Below are 19,579 nucleotides of genomic sequence, written 5' to 3'. Positions count from 1 at the left end.
ATAATGTGGGTACTATTACTATCCCCATTTTACAGATTATTAAACTAAGGCCCACCAGGTGCAGTGACTTGCCCTCTCACAGCAAAGTCTAGATTCAAATATGAGTACTCTGGCTCTAACCTGTATATAGTTCATTAGGACACCACCTTCCTGAAGGAATATGTAACTAAAAATTACAATCACTACACTTAACTGTTTATTCTCAAGTGTTTCTGAAGTTTTCTCTTTTCTACTTCTAAACTCTTGAGCCAGAGAACACACAACTGGGACATGAGAAGGAAAAACAAAAAAACTCAGCCAAGATATAGCCTTGTTTTATTCTACTACCTCATAGTATTAATCTTTCAATTAAAAAATCATGGAAATTTATATTTACCACTGATTTCCACTAATAAGTAGTAATCAGGTATTTTCTAATTTCCCTATGGTTTCTTTAGAAGCACTTCTGATGTTTTTATTTTTTTTTTTAATTATATTTTGTGTTTTAAGTGTCTCTCATTCCTCAAGAATGTCTGCATTTAAGTCCTCTGACAATGTTAAATTTGGAGATTGGGAAAATATTATTCCCTTCCTTCATTATTTATCTTGGGTAAAATCATCAGTGAGGCCTTTCTCAAAGCATCTTGACATTCAATTTGAGTTTCTGGTTCCTACAATGGTCAAGTTTTCTGTATTTCAAGATACTTAACTAAGAGACTAGTCAAAGCAACTATGAATTCCAGAAGTAGGATGCTGAGTTGCACTGTGCACTTTTTAAGGAATTCCAGTTAATCAGAATGCCATTCTTCAGCCACACCCAAGGCTATTATTCTAGAGACTATTCATACTATTTAACAGTTAAAGAGTATTTGGAATATTGAAAGTATATTATGAGCAAAGAAAAGCCCCATAATTGATTTGTCAATGTTTTGTTCTCCTCTTTTTCTATTGGCATGTTCTTTACATGCCCTCAATAAATATTAAACACTCAAACAACTCACTATTAGGATGGCAAGCAAACCTTTAGAATGTCGCAACAGTAGAGTGAAGAACAATGCACCTAATTGAAATGGCAGGGTAATTTGGAAAATAAAATTGAATTGCTGCAAATTCCAAATTCCACAATAAAAATGTTTATACTCACTTAAATGCAGATTGTTACTGGCTTTGAATAATTATTAGAATAAAAAATATTTGAACACCAACAATATACTTGATGTGCACTGAACAATCATATTCTACATCTCTCTTACTTTGTGCAAAGAAGTACAGGACATAATAACTCAGATGCTTTCTTGCTTATTTTGTTATTAAGCACAGCTTATAAAATCCCAAAATATAATGAAACAATAGGCCAAGGCTGCAAATACACCAACAGTGCTAAAAACTTTATGAACAACATTCTTCAGAAAATTTTAGAACACATTAAGGACAGCAAAAGCAGGCTGAAAGAAAGGAAGGAGTTAAATAATTCTGCCACTGAATATCTTTCTTTTTCTTGAACATATTAATTTATCACCAAGATCAATTCAAAATGTAAAATTGCTTTTTCTCTTTGTTAGAAGCTAGAGCCAAGAAAACTATGACAATTAAAATGAAAATGGCAAACTGCATTTGCATCTGGAGCTATGAAATATAAACATGTAATGACTCTATAAGAGATAATATTTATCTGTAGTCTGAGGGTAATCCTTGTTATCTACTTAGGGCTATACCACTTTTGGCAGAGATGCCACCCTTATCTCCTGAAGATAAATTCCATATGCCCTGTAGAGTTATAGCATAATTCCCATAAATAATGTATATGATAGAATGTAAATAAATAACACATTCATATGTTCAAGAGTAAAGGGCAGGGTTACTCATGATACTACATCTTTTATGAAGGAACAATTTCAAATGAAAGTAATGTCAATGGCGAGTTATCACAAATTTTTTACCCTGAAATATTCTCAAGCGTGGGTTTTAAAACAACTCCAGATCTGGTGAGAACGTTCAAGTAAATGTTCCAACTAAATCCAAAATGCCTAATTAATTACTGCTGAAGTTTCTGTTCTAATTGTAGCATAAAAGCAAATAGCATTGTACCTATTTGCTGATATTTTAAATTTTCTCTCTATATATTGGCTGATTTTATGATCAATGAAATGTCTAGGTTTAAAATGTTATATATGAGTTTCTGTATGAAACACAGAGCATTTTTTTTCTTCAGGGAAAATAATTTTAATATTATCGTAAATATAGGAAGGCTATATATTGAAAAAAATCCAAAAAGAGCCCACCTGCTCTAGCTAGTTTGCCAAGACTTTGTATCGTAAAAATTGTTCATCCACCTCTCTAAAGTATCTTCATTTTGAAGCTCTGCAGACAAACACTTTACTTCATGTAAATAGCGTAAGTATGTCTTTAGAATTTCAGACATTGTACATCATTTAGTTTGAAATTAAGTTTTCAAATTGCTAAGGAATAATCTCTGAATAACAGAAAACACTACAGGTCACAGTTAATTATAGTTTGTCTATCAAATTAATATTTGAGAACACATCCAAATAGTTATGGAGATATTAAGAGGAGTTTTATTGTCAAAGACATTCTTATTCATTCAGCTTCCAATATTTTTAAAAGAAGAGAGATAAGCCTTTTACAAGTTGGGATGGGATAAGGAAACTCTGGGTTTACAGTCAAATTGCTCTCTTCATTGTCCTTTTGACAGCTGTGTCAATTTCATTATAAACTTCGTTTTCTAGAGTTTCATAATAGTCATAAACACACTTCACTTTAAAGAGTTTCTATGGGACGTAATATGAATGCAAATTCAGAATAAAATGCAAATCATGGAGGTCTGGGACCAAATATGGACTATCAGTTAAGAATACAGTCGCTGAAAATAAACATTTAGGCTTTTAGAGGAAGAACACAAAGGGGCTGATATTAATCTTTATACCAAGTGTTCACAGCTCTAGGGAAGACAAATAAGAAAAACAGTCTTCAGTTTTTTCACCTAATTGTAAAGCACAGGTTGGGAATATTTGATGACTTTGGCTTCTATTCTTTCCTGTTTTGAAGTGAGTAATATTTTTCATTTTCTCACAGAAATAAACCCACATATGTCTAATAACCCACAAGGTACTTCAATAGGAAAATGAGACCCAGTAAACTAGCTCAGGTTCAAATCTCAGGAATAGGTTTCCAAAGGGTTGAAAAGAAGTGATCAGAAAAAGAAAGAACTATAGTTCTATCTCGCTAAATAATAATTAACAACCAGAAATTCAAATCTAATGCATAATAAACATGCTACCATATTGTAAAGTGTAAGGAAAAATCTATAGAAATAGAAATTCACAAGCAACGATTGATTCCAAGCTGGGTTATGTTGTCAGGTATTGATATTAGAATGTTGTCATATATTAATATTAGAATAATTCTAATATCACTCAAAAATGTTATTTACTATCTTCTAAATGAGTTAAAATTATGTACATTTAAGTCCATTGTAAAATGTAAGATTTCGTAATTGGTTACAAATGTAAAAGCAGCAGCATGACTATTTGCTAACATTTGTTAAACTCATAATGTTGTGGTCATTTTTAAAGTTTCACTTAGTAAACTTATTGATTGTAATAGGTATTTTATTTTTTTCAAATAATATGATTTCATTTAAGGATTCTTTGGTCTTGTTTTTGAAACAGGGTCTTGCTATATTGCCCAAGCTGGCAGCTCCTCAGCTCAAGTGATCCTACTGACTCAGCCTCTGGATTAGCTGAGACTGTAGGCGCATGCCAGGATTTTGAGTTTTTTAAAGAACCATAACATTGTGCACTCAAGGTTCTTTACTCTTTGAGTATAAATTCTGTTAATTGCAAATGGAGTTATGAAGTGCAAGAGGAGAATCCATTGTAGTAATGCATTTTTGAGAATTATAAATAAGGTAAAAATTCTTTTCTCAACTTATTTATCCTCCATTAGAGTATGCCATATAAATTGGTACATATGTCATGGAAAAGCCATAATATGGTTATTTTACATCTTAAAAACAGATATAGAAATAATTTGTGTCAATTTCATTATAAACTTCATTCATATTGACATACAGCTATACAGCTCCAGCTATAATTTGTATTTGATTGTATATAACCATGACACCAATAAACAACAGGTTTATAATTCAATGTGTGTACAAATAAGCACTTTTTCCATCAGAGAGTCAACCCTTGATAGTATGTTTTAGTCAGTTTTAGAAATTCTGAACCAAGAAGTCAAGAATATAAAATAATTTAAAATATCTGCACTCTTGCATTTTCCTTTAACAAGAACATATTTTCTAGATTAAGAAATGCTATCTGGCAAAAGAGTGTTTGAAAAGAGTCTAGTAAAATGTTGCAAATTGCTTTAATTCTGTGCACTTGAACGCATTAAATTGACTGAAATTCGATTCTAGTGACAAATATTTAAATAAATATATTCTCACTTATTTCACACAGTATCCTTTATACCATTTATTCAAATGTCCAATTTATAAGTGTGGGGATTCCAGCAATTGCCCAGTGTAGGTATACTTCCTGGAGAGTCTGTTTAAGACTCCAAAAAGCTTCCCTAAATTCCTATAATCCTGAAATCATGGCATGTTAAATTAAAGATACAGTGAAGACTTTCTTTTATCTTTTACACTACATGGACATACTCATTTGCTTGAACTTTTCAAAATTTATTTTAAACACTCATGGTTTATTCATAAATGTTAAGGATAGCAATATATTAAAAGTTTTACAGGATGTCAAAAATCAAATTTTGTAATTATCATTAAAACTTAAATTTTGAGAGTGTATTTTACATGTTTTAGATCCGAACTTTTTAAACAGGTATTACATTTTGATATTTCCTGCTTAGTAAGAAAAGCAAGCCCAGTGGGATTTAGAGTAGCGTTGTTTTACTTGGGATTTTGAAAATCTTTAAATCTATAATAACATCTGCACACTGTCAGATAAACTGTGTCACATGCATTCTATATTTATTTCTTTATTTGCAAAAGAATACAGTCTCATAATTTTTTTAATTCTTAAATATTAAATTTCTTTGCACTCAGAAGAAATGGCAAAAAATTTTGTTTCGATTATGTCGTAAATTAAAGTACTACTTTGATTCAAATATGACAGATATCATAATCCACAAAAGGCCATGTAAAATGCTACGGTTGCAAACATTTAAGACTGTGTAACAAAAATGACTGAGAACTGTATCAGTTTACTATCCTTCAAGTATTTCCCTGACAGTGGAGTAAAATAATTTTGAATTATAGGCCTTCTTACAGGAAGTCTTATTTCATGTTCATTTTTTTGATCATTTCCCTGTTAGTCCCTATAGGAATTTGGCTGTATGCCGACTTTCCTTTAAAAGTTTTTGTATACATACTTTGGTTGTGTATGATGATTAAATGATCATTTATTAAAACTTTAGCATTTCACATTTGTTTGACATGTTTATGTTTCATAAGAAAATATTGTTGTTGCAATAGAAAGCATAACATTACCAATAAGAGAATATTTCATTTGAATTCATGTTGACAGTATTTTCATTTATGGGAAGTGTCTTAATATAATTTTTTATGCATTCTTCATAGTTTATCAAACTCCGCCTGTGAGGTAAGCTAGGGAAGGTAAGCTAGTTTTATGATGGTAAGCACCATGGTAATACTTTAGTCTATCTGCTTGGCCTTAATAAACATAAGTTTCTACTATGGGACCACAAATAGTCTTTGTTTTTTAAGAATATACAGTTTTACCGGAGATATATATACACATATATATATATATATATATATATATATATATATATATATATAAAATATATATGTCACCCAGCAACAGCTGTGTTTTAAATCTTTTGGGACTATGACAAACATTTAAAAATTCAAACATATGAGTGTTTGAAAACATAATGATTTAAAATTTATTTATTTTCAAAGTTGGATAATTCTAGCATATTTCAGTTAGTTTTTTGAAAGCCAGGCCCATATTTTACTCCTTTTTTTTTTCTTTCTCTTCTCTTCTTCCTCTACTATTTAAGATTTTCCATGTTTTCTAATACAGGTCTCTAAGTTAGGACCAATAGCTATAGTAACACAACTACTCTATATATTTCAGAATGGTGAGCAATGGAGTCATTCTGGTGGGAGAAGAATTGCTATTTGAATGACCTACTGCCATGGAGCTAGTTAAATCACTGAACAATAGTTACTGTTATGAGGCTTTACTTTGTACAAAGTAGTATTAGTATCATTGCTTTCCATTATTCATGGAACTTGCACTGGGGACTTCCACTGTGAGAGAGATTGAAAGAGAAAGAGACAGAGAGAAACTATGAAAAGGATGTGTTTGTATTATTAGCATTTAGACTTAGAGACATTTACCAATGTAATTGATCTCAACTTATCTGCATACATGCTGTACTTTTTTCCCCCTTGTTTTTTCTAAAGTGTTTTAAAAGTGCCCCTATTAAGAATCAATATATCTTTGCTGTGCGACTCACACATAAATACACACCAAAAGGCAATCAGAAAGTAACAATAAAAATATACCCGGTAAACAACTAACTTTTAATTCAAAGGGTGCTACGTAATAAAGGGCCTAGAATGAACATCCCAATTAGCCAGTGTAGTGACAAGCAGTCAACACCTTATTATTTAATCATTAAAGAGAATCTTGCCATAATTTCTCTTTGACATATATTTTAAAAGGAATTAAGTCTACATCACATGACCCACAACGCAATCAAATGTAAAGTTAGGTGATGCTAAGACTTTATCACTTCCAAGTCCTGTGGACTGAGAGGTTTCGAGATTAAGGCACTAAGTGGGAACCTTCGAAACATTTACAATTTAAATAAGATATATCCAAATGGAAGCATTTAAAAACAAACTACCTGACAAAGGGGGCATATTTTCTGGCTCCCGCTGTTTGTGTCCAGTTTTCTTATTGGATGACAATGAATTGCGGGCATTTCTAGTATTAGTAAACATTCGCTGGCCCCATTTATTTGCTTCTAAAGCAGCAGATCCAATCAATGCAGGACATGCGGTTGTTTCTTGCTCTCCCAGCCCTTTCCCTGACTGTGACACCTCCCCTAAAGGGAAAGCTTAAATCTCCCTTGCAAGAATCTCCCCTGCTTTTTCGGAGGGGGGCGTTTTCTGTCAAGTTCTACTTCAGTTTTAGGAATTTTAACCCAAACTCTGCTTCAGAAACAACATTTTTGAAATAAAACAATCGCCATCAGAGTTCCCAGGCCCACTTGGGAACCAAAGCGCACTGGGCCCGGCCTGCCCCAGATCCCAGAGGCCTGGCGGCCCGGCGCTCCAGTCTGGGCCGCACAGCCCCGGCGACCGTCCCCCGGGAGCCCGCCAGCACTTGGCATTTAACCTGCCTGGCGAGCGTGGCTCTCTGGTTCCATCTCTGAAAGCCATATTACTTCTCCCCAGACATCAGAGGCAAATCTGGATTAACATGCAACAGGGCGCCCTGTGCAACCCGACAGCCTTCGCCCAGGAGCTGCTAAATGCAGATTCAGACGAGGACCCCCCAGAGAGCTGCTGTTGAATAAAAACTGTAATCCAAAGGGACCATTTCTTTGCCTCCCGCTGCTTGTGGGAAGAGCCAGGGCCACCTCTGAGGCCAGAGCACAGACCTAGCTAATCTCGGCTGGCTACCGGCAGGCGTGGCCACCCCAGGAGGCGGCCCTAGGGGCTTAGAGACTCTGCTCTGCTATCCCCTCTCTCTCAACGCGTTCTTGGAGTGGGAAATGCTTAGATTCAAAGAGTGGCGAGCAACAGAAGCTGCCTAGGAAGGAAGCCGACTGCTTCTTCCTGGAGCGCGGCCTAAAGTCTAGCAACTGGGTGGCCAGGCCTCTCCCCGCTTAACCTCTCTTGGCACCCCCAAATCCACCAAGGGCCCCTAGAACACGCGCCCCGCCTCCAGTCGAACACGCATCGATCTTCCAAGACAAGCAGGCTCAATCCTCGACTCAATGCCTAGGACCGTGGCCCCCCCTTCCCTCTGCTCCCGGTCGCAGCTGGGAACTTGCCCCACACCGAGGCCGGGAATCCACTGGCGCCCCTCGCTTCTCCCAGCCTCCCGGAATCCGAAATGTCCAAGCCGAGGCAAGAGCTCAGCGGTCAGGAGAGGGCGCCCAGGAGGCTTGAGCCCGCCAAGGTGGCTCTCTCCGGCTGGGACCTCCAGGCGGCCCCCAAGACTGGGGGTGGGGGAAGGAACCTTAGTGTGGTGAAGAACGGGATTACAGCTTCTACTGGTGTCTTAATATGATTTAAAAATAAATAAATAAGAAAGAGAGAAGAAAAGGAGAGAGAGAGAAAGGACGGAAGAAGGAAGAAAAAAGGAAAGAAAGAAAGAGAGAGAGAAAGAGGAAAGGAAAGAACTAAACTAACACTACAAGGCCAAGTGGATTTCCACCGACTTAGCCCTCCGGGATACCGCCTAGTATCAAATTTGTCGATCCCAGGTCCCCGCGCGGGTGGCAGTCTTCGCACCCTCCAAGGAAAAAAAGTAAAATAAAATAAACCGTGCCGCCAGCGGGCCCTAGAGACAGAGGGGTTAATGAGCTAACGAGGCCAAGTGCTCTCACAGCACGAGAAGCGTCCAGTCCCGGAGCGTACCCTCTGCGGAGGTTCAAACTGGCTGGGCCGCATTCGCAGAGATGGAAAGGCCATCCTTCCCGCCCGGCCCCCAGGACGCCGCACTAGGGGTTCAGCGGCCCGGAGGAACAGGCCAGCAGGCTCCAGCCTGGAAAACTGGCGCCCACCAGGCTCCCTGGTGCTTCATTCTTCGCGCCTCACCTCCCCAGGGCAGGGGAGCCCACCGGAGTGCGAGGCACTGTACCGCAGGCTTCCAGCGATTTGCGCTCCCCTCTTCAAACCCGACTTTGGGTTTGCTGTCCTCTGACCAGCTGAGACCTGGGTGAGCCCACGCGCATAGGCCTACAGCACCACGAGCTCAGCCAAAGCTGCGAGGCCCATTCTTAACCCGCGGGACCAGAAGTAGGATTCTCATTTTAGATATAGAAGAGAATAAAACGCGAAGTTTTCCCAACACAATTGCATACCAATCTTTGCATATCTTAAGGGAATTGGGTAACAAAAGTTTAGGGAACGAGAAGGGGGTAACTATGACATTAAATTAATTTTTGTGTCCCCTCTCCCTCGTCCAAAAAATTCCCATAACTTTGGTCTTTTATCTTTGACTTTAATAAAATAATGATTCCTTGAGAAAATGGGGTATAAATCTTCATTTTGGAGGCAATTAAAGTGTTGATTTCATTCATGCCCCTAAGCGATTCTTGTAATTTGCTCAAATAGCTTTATGTACCCAGCACTCCGGAGCTTTTAGAATCCCATTTTCTAGTTAGGCTTGTTGGATTGCAATTTTTATTCCACAGCAGTTACTCGAGGGTTCCTCAGCAGAATCTGCACTCAACAGCTCCTAGGCGAGGGCTGGCGGGCTGAACCAGATATGAGGCCAGGCAGCCCGCGGGAGCCAGGACTGAGAGCCGCCAGCAGTTTTCCCACCTCTGCCGGGCCGCACCGGGATTGTGCACGCTGCGTGTTCTGTGCACTCGTCTACACTGCCGAAAGTTCCAAGTTTCCAGATCACAGTATGGACCCTGCGCAGTGGCACTTTTAAATCTCTGCTCTGCCTGTTCCTCGCTCCCCATGGGCAAAAGAGGAATTCAGCCTGTGTCGCGGGGGTTGGCCAAAGAAAGTCAAACTGAGAATGTATTTTAAGAGGATGATGTTGAGAAGAAAACCATAAGATGACACCAAGAACCAGGTGTCACGCACTCCGGCAAGGACTGTATAAGACAGCCCCTGGCCAACAGAGATCATGGCAGAGCTTGCAGAGTAGCTGGTCTTTGGCTTAACAAAGGCAGGCTGATCTCTTCCCCCAAGTCTGGACTCATGTGCCAAGCCAGAAAGAGACACAACTCTGGGCCTTCACTTATATATGAGGGAAGGATGGGAGGGTGCAGAGCAGGCCGGCTACCCAAATCTCTAGACGCCTTGCAACAATTCGCAACAGAACCGTCCTGAGCCCTGCTTCATCTCACTCACTCCACACGTTTTCACTTTCATTGCATTTTTGCAACTCCTTTGAACCAGTCCAGAAATACAGCCACAGGAGAGAGAGAGAGAGAGAAGCACAGTGGGAGCAAACGGCGGTGTTGGGGTGACAGAGACAGAAATCCCCACAGCAACTCCAAATAAAAGTCGTCCCCACTTAGAAACGCATCGGAAGAAGGGCCTGGAGGGAGGACAGGAGAGGAGGTGGCGCAGCAAGCCAAGGACTTCAGTGGAGAGCAAAGGCGGTGCGAGGTCCCCCACCCTCCTCACCCAGGGAGCCGTCGGGTGCCCCTGATGCTGACATGTCCACAAGCTGCCAACCCAGAGGGCCCAGAGCACATACCAGCTGGAGGATGAGTGGAAAGAAGGAGGAGAAAAGTCTATATTTATCTGTTTTTATAACCTCGGCCTGGTCTTATTTTCTCTACTAAGTACAATAAAATGGGTGAGCTTGCAGTGAACACCACACAAAGCAATGTTCAGTGAGGTCTAGAAGCGTTCGGCCGAGGAAAACTGACAAGACAGGCTAATGAACCGTATAGACAGGGAGAAAATAGCCAGCATTTGCTAGATTTCAAATCCTCGCTGTCTCCCTTAGACCACCTATCTTGGATTTATTCCTAATAAAATAAGAAATAAGCAGACCCTACATTTTTCTTTTCTTGAAGATAGAAGGGGGGAAAATGCTCCGGAACAAAGCCCCTACAATCAGAGGCGGTCACTGGCAGTTAACACTCCCATTATTATAGAGGGTAAATAAAATAAAGACAAAAATTAAAAGCGACAAGAAACAGGTCAAGTTTGCTAGCAAAGCTTTTACAAGCTCATCTCTCCAGGTCGAATCCCAGAGCCAGCCTTAATGAAGCAATAATAGCCACATTATTCAAAAACTTTCATTTCGATGGAAATGTATCTAAAAGGGACTTAATCATATGCAAATAATAAAAGGAGGTGGTAGTGACCCAGCAAGCAATATGCATACAGATTTTTTTTCCCAGGGATGTTGAAATTGAAAAGCGCATACCTGGTCGGTTAGATTTGCTGATCTTGTTATATCTTCACTGTCTGATTTTGATCCTCCTTCTCTATCGTCTATCACCAAATCGATAGGCATTTTCCCTTTCAAACAGCTAATATACCGGTGGCAGAAATTGTCACATAATTCGTGTACCTACATTATGACAGAAATAAAAAAATGGGAATATAATCAGGAGTGCATAAATGACATTGACAAGTGCAATACACCCCCCTTGTGAGATCCAAACTTCCAAATAGGGGAAACACAGGGCAATTGTCCTCCAGAGACCCCCAGACGCATCCAGAATTAGGAATAACTTTCTTTTCTTGCAAAATAGAGATATCCCAGAAAATTGACAGTGACAAGATGATTCACAGGCTACAACATATTCAACACCCGTGTTAAATTCATCTGCTCCTGGGGCTGTGGTCATTAGAGAGGTGACCTGTGTAGGTGACATTTAAGGTAAACTATTTAATTTCATCCAGTGACTTTATCATAAACCCCTTTCCAATGTGTCTAAGGAAAAAATGTCTTATGTCTGTATATATATACAGACACGCGCACGTATATTCTCCAAAAGACCTGTACTGTGGTGGCATAGGTTATGTGTCTGACAACCCAAGTCCTTATTATATTTGTAATTAAGGTTTTTATCTCTAAGGATCATATTTTAGAATATTTTCTTTTAAAAAAAATAGAAGGAAACCAAGTTGCCAGCACTCATGATATGAGAAAACATAGAGCCACAAACCATATCAACTTATTATTATTATTATTATTACAAAAAGAAGAACGAATGCCTCAAAATATTTAGGTGTAAGCGCCCAGGTTCCCTACAGGACCCAGGCATCACTGACATGCAAAAATTCACAAGAAACCCCAGTGTGCTTGCAATTTAATGTTAGTTTGAATTACAATGCATTAAGTTTTTATTGCTGAGATTTATAGAACAGCTAGCAAAATCATGTTATCCCACACCCTTTCTTGAGTGTTAAGGTGGGATGTGTGCAGGATTCACAGATTCAAGAAATTGACACAACTATCAACTCTGCTTTGTCTCTGCAAAATGTTTAATGTGCCTCCCCACCACTCTCCTCCAGACTCCTTCTCGCTCCTCCTCCTCCTCCCCTTCTGCCTCTCCCATGTGTCTGATCTGCTGCTGCTCTCACAACTGTCTTCCAGAAACTCACTACAACTGAACAAAACTTTTTTCTTCCTCTGAGGCAGCAAAGAAGAGGAGTAAGAGGATAATACCACAAAGGTATTAACCTGTGAAGCAACCTCACAGCAGCATTCTAAACATCAGCTGGAATGTACAGAATTGCAACTATTTACACAAAGCCAGCAAGTTATTAAGAATGAATACAAGGCTAGGGCGTTTGTGATCCCAGTTTTAGTGGCTGAAATTGTAATTAAACTGCGAAGAGAAATGGACGATAAGATTGGCCTTGACATTAATTACTAGAAAGAAAGACATTTATGCAAATGTCTCAGAAGCCTGAACTTCAGCCATTCCGAACCCTCCCCCCTGTGTATGTGGGGGTAAGGGGTAAGTAAAAGGAAAAGAGGCTAGAGAAATTACCTTCTCTAATTCCAACAGATGAAACCTTAATACTTGTATGGCTTGAATCATCTGCAAAGATATAAAAACAATGAGCACCCCATTCCTGGCTTACAGAAAACTGGCTGTCACAGCTCTACTATCTCCAGCCCACCCCTCCCACCAGTAAATAGAGTTATTTTGATTTATGGCAATAACACTAAAACTTAATAGCAGCAACTGGGTACCATCTAGAGGTTTATATTTCTTAAGGAGAAAAAAATAGCTAAAACAACAACAGAGCATCTAAGTGGGGATCATAAACACTCTCGTCCCCCATAGGTCTCCCCTTTCTCAGTCCCACTGGCCCCACTCTACCCGAAAAGGGCCACAATACTGGACTAGATGTTTCTTTGGAAGGAGTGGACAGAAAAATATTCCAAATGGCCCTCAAATGGTGGCTTTTCCCACTGCAAAGTTTCTGCTGCCTTCCTTACACCTTTCAGGCAAACTGGTTACTTGGGGGCTCTTGTCCAGTGGCTGCCCTCGTGATGGGACTTCAAGGGCTGGGAAGTCCGCAAAGTTTTAGCACACACGCTGACAGGCCGGGAGATAAATCCCCGCGCTGATTAGAGCTGCGCAGCCCGGCTGTCATAAAAAACAAAAGCTCGCGTTTCCCCGCGCCGGCTCGCCCGGCCCCTCTCGAGATGAATTTATTTCCCCGGGATCTTGTCCCGGACCATTTGTCCGTGGACAGAAACATTTGCAGCCAACCTGCAGGCACGGGAAGACCGGTCTAGAAATCTCAGGGCTCTCAAAGCAAAGCTGAGGGCGCTGGAGGTGGGAGGTAGGGGGCCGAGGGGGGAGGGGAATAGGGGTCCGCTCTTACCAAGTTATCCAGTTCTGGATTAGAAGAAAATAGAGGTTTTTCTGCGCGAATCTAAATACAAGAGAGAAGGAGAGGGGAGAGGGAGGGGAGGGAAAAGAAAAAAAGAAAGAAAATTTTGAAATCTGGTCACCTTCCTAGTTTCTTGCCTCATTACCCTATTGGGGGCAGGATGTAACCCTCCGGGAGGGACCCGGTGACACCGAGTTCGTCCCCGCGCAGAAACACTTCAGTGTGAATTAAATAAGCTGAAAACAAGCCCAGAGCTGAGTCTTACTTCTACTAGCAACTACGGTTTCTCGGGGAAGGCTGCTCAGCCCGCCAAGTCCACAGCAGTCACAACCGTGGTGTTCTCGATTTTATTTTGCAGTGAGCTCTCCGCATTTGCTTTCTGGAGGGTGAGTGGGGATGCAAATGGGTGATTTTAAGTTATCTGCGAAGAGACTCTCAGACAGAAGGAAAATCTGAGGTTAGAGGTAACACGCTTGGCTTAGGGCGGACTATGTGCTGGCTACTTTTGAAGCTTGCCGTGTGTGTGTGTGTGTGTGTGTGTGTGTGTGAGTGTTTGTGTGTGTGTGTTGGGGACGGGGCGGGGGCTCTCTTTTTGTTTTACTTTTTAACATTTATTTTGCTGACCTGTTTGGCGAACACGGCTATATCTTCATTGAATGACTCTGACGAGCAGACGTCCCCGCCCGCCACCCCCGGCTCGCGGGGGGTACAAGTAGCTAATTCACATTTCTCAAAAATCAGTGCTAAGAGAGGGAAGAGGGGGTGTCTGCAAGAAAATACAACAGTCACAAACAACATAAAGGTTAGTCCCCAGTCAGTAGAAAAAGGTGCCCAAGAAAAACAGCCGGAGGAGCAAGAGGAGCAGACCCCCTCTCCGATTGTGTCATCTACTTTTCTCCTTTTCCTCCCCCCCGCCCCGCGGCCAGGTGACCGCTCACCTCCCCTTCCTCCTGGAGCCCTGATGTCGGAGGCCCTGAGCCATGGACGGTATCTGAGGATCGGTTTAGCATATATGGCCGGAGAAATTGGCAACATTTGCTACGAATAAAACCCCAGCGTTTCCAGCAGCCATTTTGAATTAAGTTTCCCACCCGACAAGCCCTCGTCCCCTCCACTGCACATCCAGGATCCGGTGGAGGAGAAAGGCGCCAGGCGGAGGGGTAGGGAGGGCTGGTTCCAGCGGGTTCCTCCTAGGCAGCCGTGCGAAGCCCAGGCTCGGGGGATTCGGTGGCAGGCGCTCAGCTAACTTGGGGAAGGGACGTCCATGGCCGTGGGACCGACTGTCACCGGGCTGCACCTACGGATCTCAACCCCAAGGCCCTCGGAGAGCCCGGAGGCTCCTCCTCAGCTCCTCACACACTCCCCTCCCTTCGCGGATGGCCCCCACTGCCCCCCAAAGAAAGTTCCTTCAAATGTTCCTGCAGTAAAGCCTTTCATTTTGTCTCTGCAAAGTGGCAAAGCAGCTAATATTGCGAGGGGCCTAGATGTCTCTTGTCTCGGCCCATAAAAAAGAAAAAAATAAAAAAGAAAAAGAAAGAAGGAAAGAAAAGCTTCTTCTAATGCCCAAGGAGGTGTCTCAAGTCTTTTATTAGCTCTCACAACCCAGCTGGGAATTTAACAGTTTGGGGTCCTTTTCAAAGCTTCCCCAAATGTTCTGTCCCGGAGCCTAAACCACTTGCAGTTAACGCTGCAGACAGAACGGTGGGATTTAAACAAGCCCATTGCACAAGGGACCAGAAAATAAAGCAAAAAGAAAATTTATTTTTTTCCAGCCGGGGAGGGTCAATGTGTCCTGATTAAAAAATAAACAAATAAATAAATAGAAATCAAAGTTTCTGCAAAGTAAAAAGAGGTCCCCGAATGTATCGGCACACAGTAGGCACAAGTGAGTTTCAAAGGATTCTACTAGCCCAGGGTCTAATTGCATGGCGGAGGAGATCAAGCAGTGTAAACCGCAGCCAGAAAACCTCCGAGGAAGAACGCCCGGAATTTTCTTATTTCCAAATCCTGCAGGTTTCACCTTTGAGCACAAAGTGCTAAAATATCTAGAAGTTTCTGAATGTGTGTAACAGTTCAGAGCAAGCACCTCTCCTTGACTTCAGTGGTCAAACTCCCTAAATGCAAAACATGTTCCCCCTTGCTTGACCTGCAACTGTCCTGCATTGGTTTTATTGTGCAGTGGCAGAGCCAGCATAAGGCTGCTGAGTAAACTTAGCAAGTCAGAACAATCAGTGGCTTAAAAGAGATTTTCCCTTAAACTAAAAGTTTGGTTCCAACACAAAGGCGCCTACATTTAGAAACCCCTAACGCTCTCGGGCGAAAAAATCAAGCGAGGGAGGACTCTAGCCGCTGAGGGAGTCTGAGAGGGGGACAAGGGACCTTTAGCCAACTTCTCCTGATCTGGGACCCCCTTGCGGGCAGTGCCATGGTGGAGCAGAGCACTGGGTGTGCACAGAGTGTGTATGGAGATGGAGGGCTTCGGGGATGGCAGGCTGCCTCCCCAAATTCTCCATACAATGTGAAGGAAAAGTCACGAAAGATGTACCTCCAATCCAGAGAACTCTGACTTTCCTCTTACCAAGGGCACAAGGAAAGAGGGAAGCATTGAGTCTCAACTACTTAACCTTGCCCATTGTACCTACCCATAAATGGCATCTTTATCTCTCTTTAAAGCGTCATTGACAGAGGAGCCCATGCTGGGGGCCATGGCGTTGGTATGAGCTGTGTGCGGGTACTGATGCGAGTGCAGAGGAGGCCCGTGGTTCAGGTGGTGGACCGGCTGCATGGACCTGGCTGCATGCGGGTCCCCATACATCGTGGAGGGGATGCCTACTCCATCCATGCCCCCGTAATGGGGTAGATCGTCGTACTGCATGACAAACAGGAGAGAAAGAAGGTTCAGAAGGCCAGGCGGGCAAATGGGAGAACCGCAAGGCACCGAGCTTATATAAGGTCAGTCCAGTTGGATCCTTCCACCCGGAATTCGGTGGCCTCGCATCTCTAAAGCTGAGTTTTCTTATTTTACAAAAGAGATTTTTAAGTAAAAATGACAGAATTCTCAGTGAGACTCGCCTGGGATGAATGATCTTGCTCTAACTTGTGTCCCTATCAACTAGTTCAGAAATTCAGCCTCCTTTGGCAAGGAAGGAAGAAAGAAAGGAGAGAAAGAGAAGCATTTTCCTGAGGGTGGAAGGTGAAACGGGCATGTCTCTGGAGGAAGAAATTCAAAATCACAATAATAAAACGTGCCAGGACAGTGCAGCAAACCTGCCTACTTTCACAGCCCCTTCACATCAGGGGGAATTAAAAAAAAAAAAAGTTACGATGGGAACAGCTACGCCAAGCACGTGAATTTAGACAGGCTTCTCATTTTATTTCCCTGCCAGCATGAGGTTAGGCAGTCCTGAAAGACACTGCATTTCTTTTGCTTTCCAAGACAAACTTTGCTAAATTATATAAAACTAACTGACCCCTTATAAATGAAACTCAAAGAAGGATAGCTTTTCCTGAATATCAGAGCTGAATTTAGAATTGAGCAATCCCCCCTCCCCAAAGTTAAAGAAAATCTGCAGTTGAAGCAGCTAATATTCTATTTTCTTATTTACTCTTATGAACTTTCTTTCCAGACTAGAAGTCAAGGAGGCAAATGTTACTCACCAGATTTAAAGCAAATTCAAAAGCAAATGCACAGAAAACCTCCCATCTTCCTCTTGCAGAAAAAAAAAAAAACAAAACCCAAAACTACTTTCAAATTGATTGTCATTATTTTTGTGTGTGTGAAATTTAGCTATTTAGGTTTTTCTAATTGGTTCATTCCAGGCAAGTTATTTTCCCAAGATTTGGAGGCGCTGAGAGTGAAATGATTTTCAAAGAAAGGAGGAATTGCCACTTTCATCTCCTTAAAGCCAGAGGTGTGAAAAGAGTTCGGAAGAACGCTGACATTTGCCTGAACCAAAGGAGTAAAGAAAAATATGTCAGCCTAGTAACTTTCTTTTGCAAACAGGGCTTTGAGGGCCAGGACACAAATTATGCAGGCAGGCTTTTTGTAGACCCCCCTTTCTTTTAAGAAACTACCTCAGTTGGGTTGTCATTGTCTCACTTTACTCTCACTGCATTTCCATTGAAAAAGAAATATGGGGAAATTAGTATTGCATTTTTAAAGTGAGTAACTGTGTGCTTAGTATCCAATTAGTACATGGCTTATCTAAGAAAAACTTGCAAAATATTCCCTTGAATACAAATCTATACAAATTGAAATTATTATAAAAAGATGTTTGCTGATCAAAAAATTGGCTATACTAGGACAAAGTTATTTGCTTTAAAAAGCTAAATACTTCTAGTGATATTAAAGATGAGCATAATCAATAACATATCTATCAGAAGTTTCCAGCTGCATATTTTAGTTTAAACATAACTTTTAAACTTCTGATCTATGAACATTCAAATTATAGCATTAGGTATCTAGCTTTTTTTTTTTTTTAAGCAGATGACTGTTTGAGCTTGCATTTTTATTTATATAGCTGCTGCTTAGGAATCTACAGATAAATTGATTCCTTTAATTAACAACTCCAAGTAACACACACAAGTCTACAAATGCATTGAATAAATCCTCTCGCTTTAGGCCACGGCTTTAGGAGCCTCAGTTTTAAAAAGAGAGAGAAAAAAGGAAACTTTTTAGTAGTGTCTTTCGGCCACGTTTCAATTTAATCTCACATTTGAGTTCCACAATTGTTTTTTAATACGTACCCTTTGCGCCATCGGCCTCTCTGGCTCCCTTCCTACTTCAACTTCTAATATATCCTCTTTAAGGCCAGTGTGAAAAGAAACAAATATGCAAACTCCCCCGGAAAAAAAAAAAAAAGGACGACGAAAAATCCCTTAACGTCTCCTGCAACGTGAGCTACTGGTCCCAGATCTTCGGTCTACGGGACCTGAAGCAAAGCGCCCGAGTCACTGAACATAAAAGCGCTCCGTTTCCAAGACAGCAGCGGGGGCAAAAAAAAAGCAGATCTTCTCTCCCCCAAAAATCAGTTTAAAAAAAAAAAAAAAAGAGCGCCCCTCAGAACCAACTACCAAATCTCATGGCTTTCTGCCACTCCAGCTGTCAATCACAGGCGAGGTTGTCAACGTGGTGAATGAATGATCATCCGCTCTGTCTTCTTCTGGTCAGAACACCTCAAATGTTAATATTCAAATGCACAAAGCCCTAGCGCTCGCTTCCCTTGAATCAGTTCTAATTTCTAATCAGTTTTTCTCTTCTCTCTCTCTCTCTTTCTTTCTCTCTCTCTCTCTCTCCCTCTTTGCAAGTGCTGCACTGGAGGGAGATTAGAGAAGGAGGGTTAAAAAAAATGTCTGTCTGAGTTTGTCTTAAAGGAGCCACGATCGATGCTGCCCGCTTGCAGTCCCCATGCGTGTGTAAAGTGTGTGTTGCACAGGCGGAGAGGTGGATTCCGACCAGAATGCTAGAACCCGGAAGTAGTGGTGGCCATAACAGGTCGCGTCTTACACAATGCATTGGGCTGCAGCAAGTAGGCTCCTCGGCAGGGGTGGGTGCACGAAGCGAGCTCCGGCCGCAGTCGAGAGGCAGAGAGGCGCTCCATTAAATCGCAAGCCCAGACACAAACACCACACACCCAGGGCACACGCACACAAACGCAGGCAGTAGCCCTTGGCCGCCGGCTTTATTTTCAGTATTCTTTTATCTCCCTCCCCCTGCAGACTTTCTCCCCAAAGCCCGCTCTCTTGAAATAAATTGGGAATCAACGCTCGGCCGGCAGAAGTGGGAGTTATTTTGCACAGGGCTCCGCGCCTAGACCTCATGACTTTCCTCGAAATTATTGGGGTCTGCCAGTGTTTTTCGGGGTAGAGGGTGATGCGCAAAGTACTGAATTCTCAGAACTAAACATTGCAAGGAGAAAAGTCAAACCGAGAGCGTGGAGGAGGAGGAGGAGAAGCCGGGCTGGGAAAGCCTCTGCTAAAGAGTCCTGAGAACGTGGGGTGGAGGTGGCTCCGTCTTTC

At 41.6% G+C, this 19,579-nt stretch overlaps 1 protein-coding gene across 2 annotated transcripts in view; it reads right to left on the bottom strand.

The window, feature by feature from the left end:
- Positions 1-19,042, bottom strand: part of MEIS1 (Meis homeobox 1) — a 139,511-nt gene extending 120,469 nt beyond the window's left edge. The window contains exons 1-6 of one of the 2 annotated variants that reach the window (XM_064364187.1): positions 18,308-19,042; positions 16,204-16,430; positions 14,186-14,327; positions 13,553-13,603; positions 12,706-12,756; positions 11,127-11,273 (exon numbers count right to left, since the gene is read on the bottom strand). In XM_064364187.1, coding sequence (XP_064220257.1) covers positions 11,127-11,273; positions 12,706-12,756; positions 13,553-13,603; positions 14,186-14,327; positions 16,204-16,430; positions 18,308-18,319 — 630 coding nt within the window. In that variant the 5' untranslated portion in view covers positions 18,320-19,042. The remainder of the gene's footprint in view (positions 1-11,126; positions 11,274-12,705; positions 12,757-13,552; positions 13,604-14,185; positions 14,328-16,203; positions 16,431-18,307) is intronic. The other variant, XM_064364186.1, reaches the window with a different exon arrangement.
- Between the last annotated feature and the right edge of the window lie 537 nt (positions 19,043-19,579).

The sequence above is a fragment of the Aotus nancymaae genome, unplaced genomic scaffold (genome assembly GCF_030222135.1).
Source record: "Aotus nancymaae isolate 86718 unplaced genomic scaffold, 86718_ANA_hifiasm-v0.15.2.pri h1tg000057l, whole genome shotgun sequence".
NCBI classification, from domain to species: domain Eukaryota; kingdom Metazoa; phylum Chordata; class Mammalia; order Primates; family Aotidae; genus Aotus; species Aotus nancymaae.
Note: the sequence above shows the minus strand (reverse complement) of the source record. Positions and strands in the feature narration are given on the sequence as shown.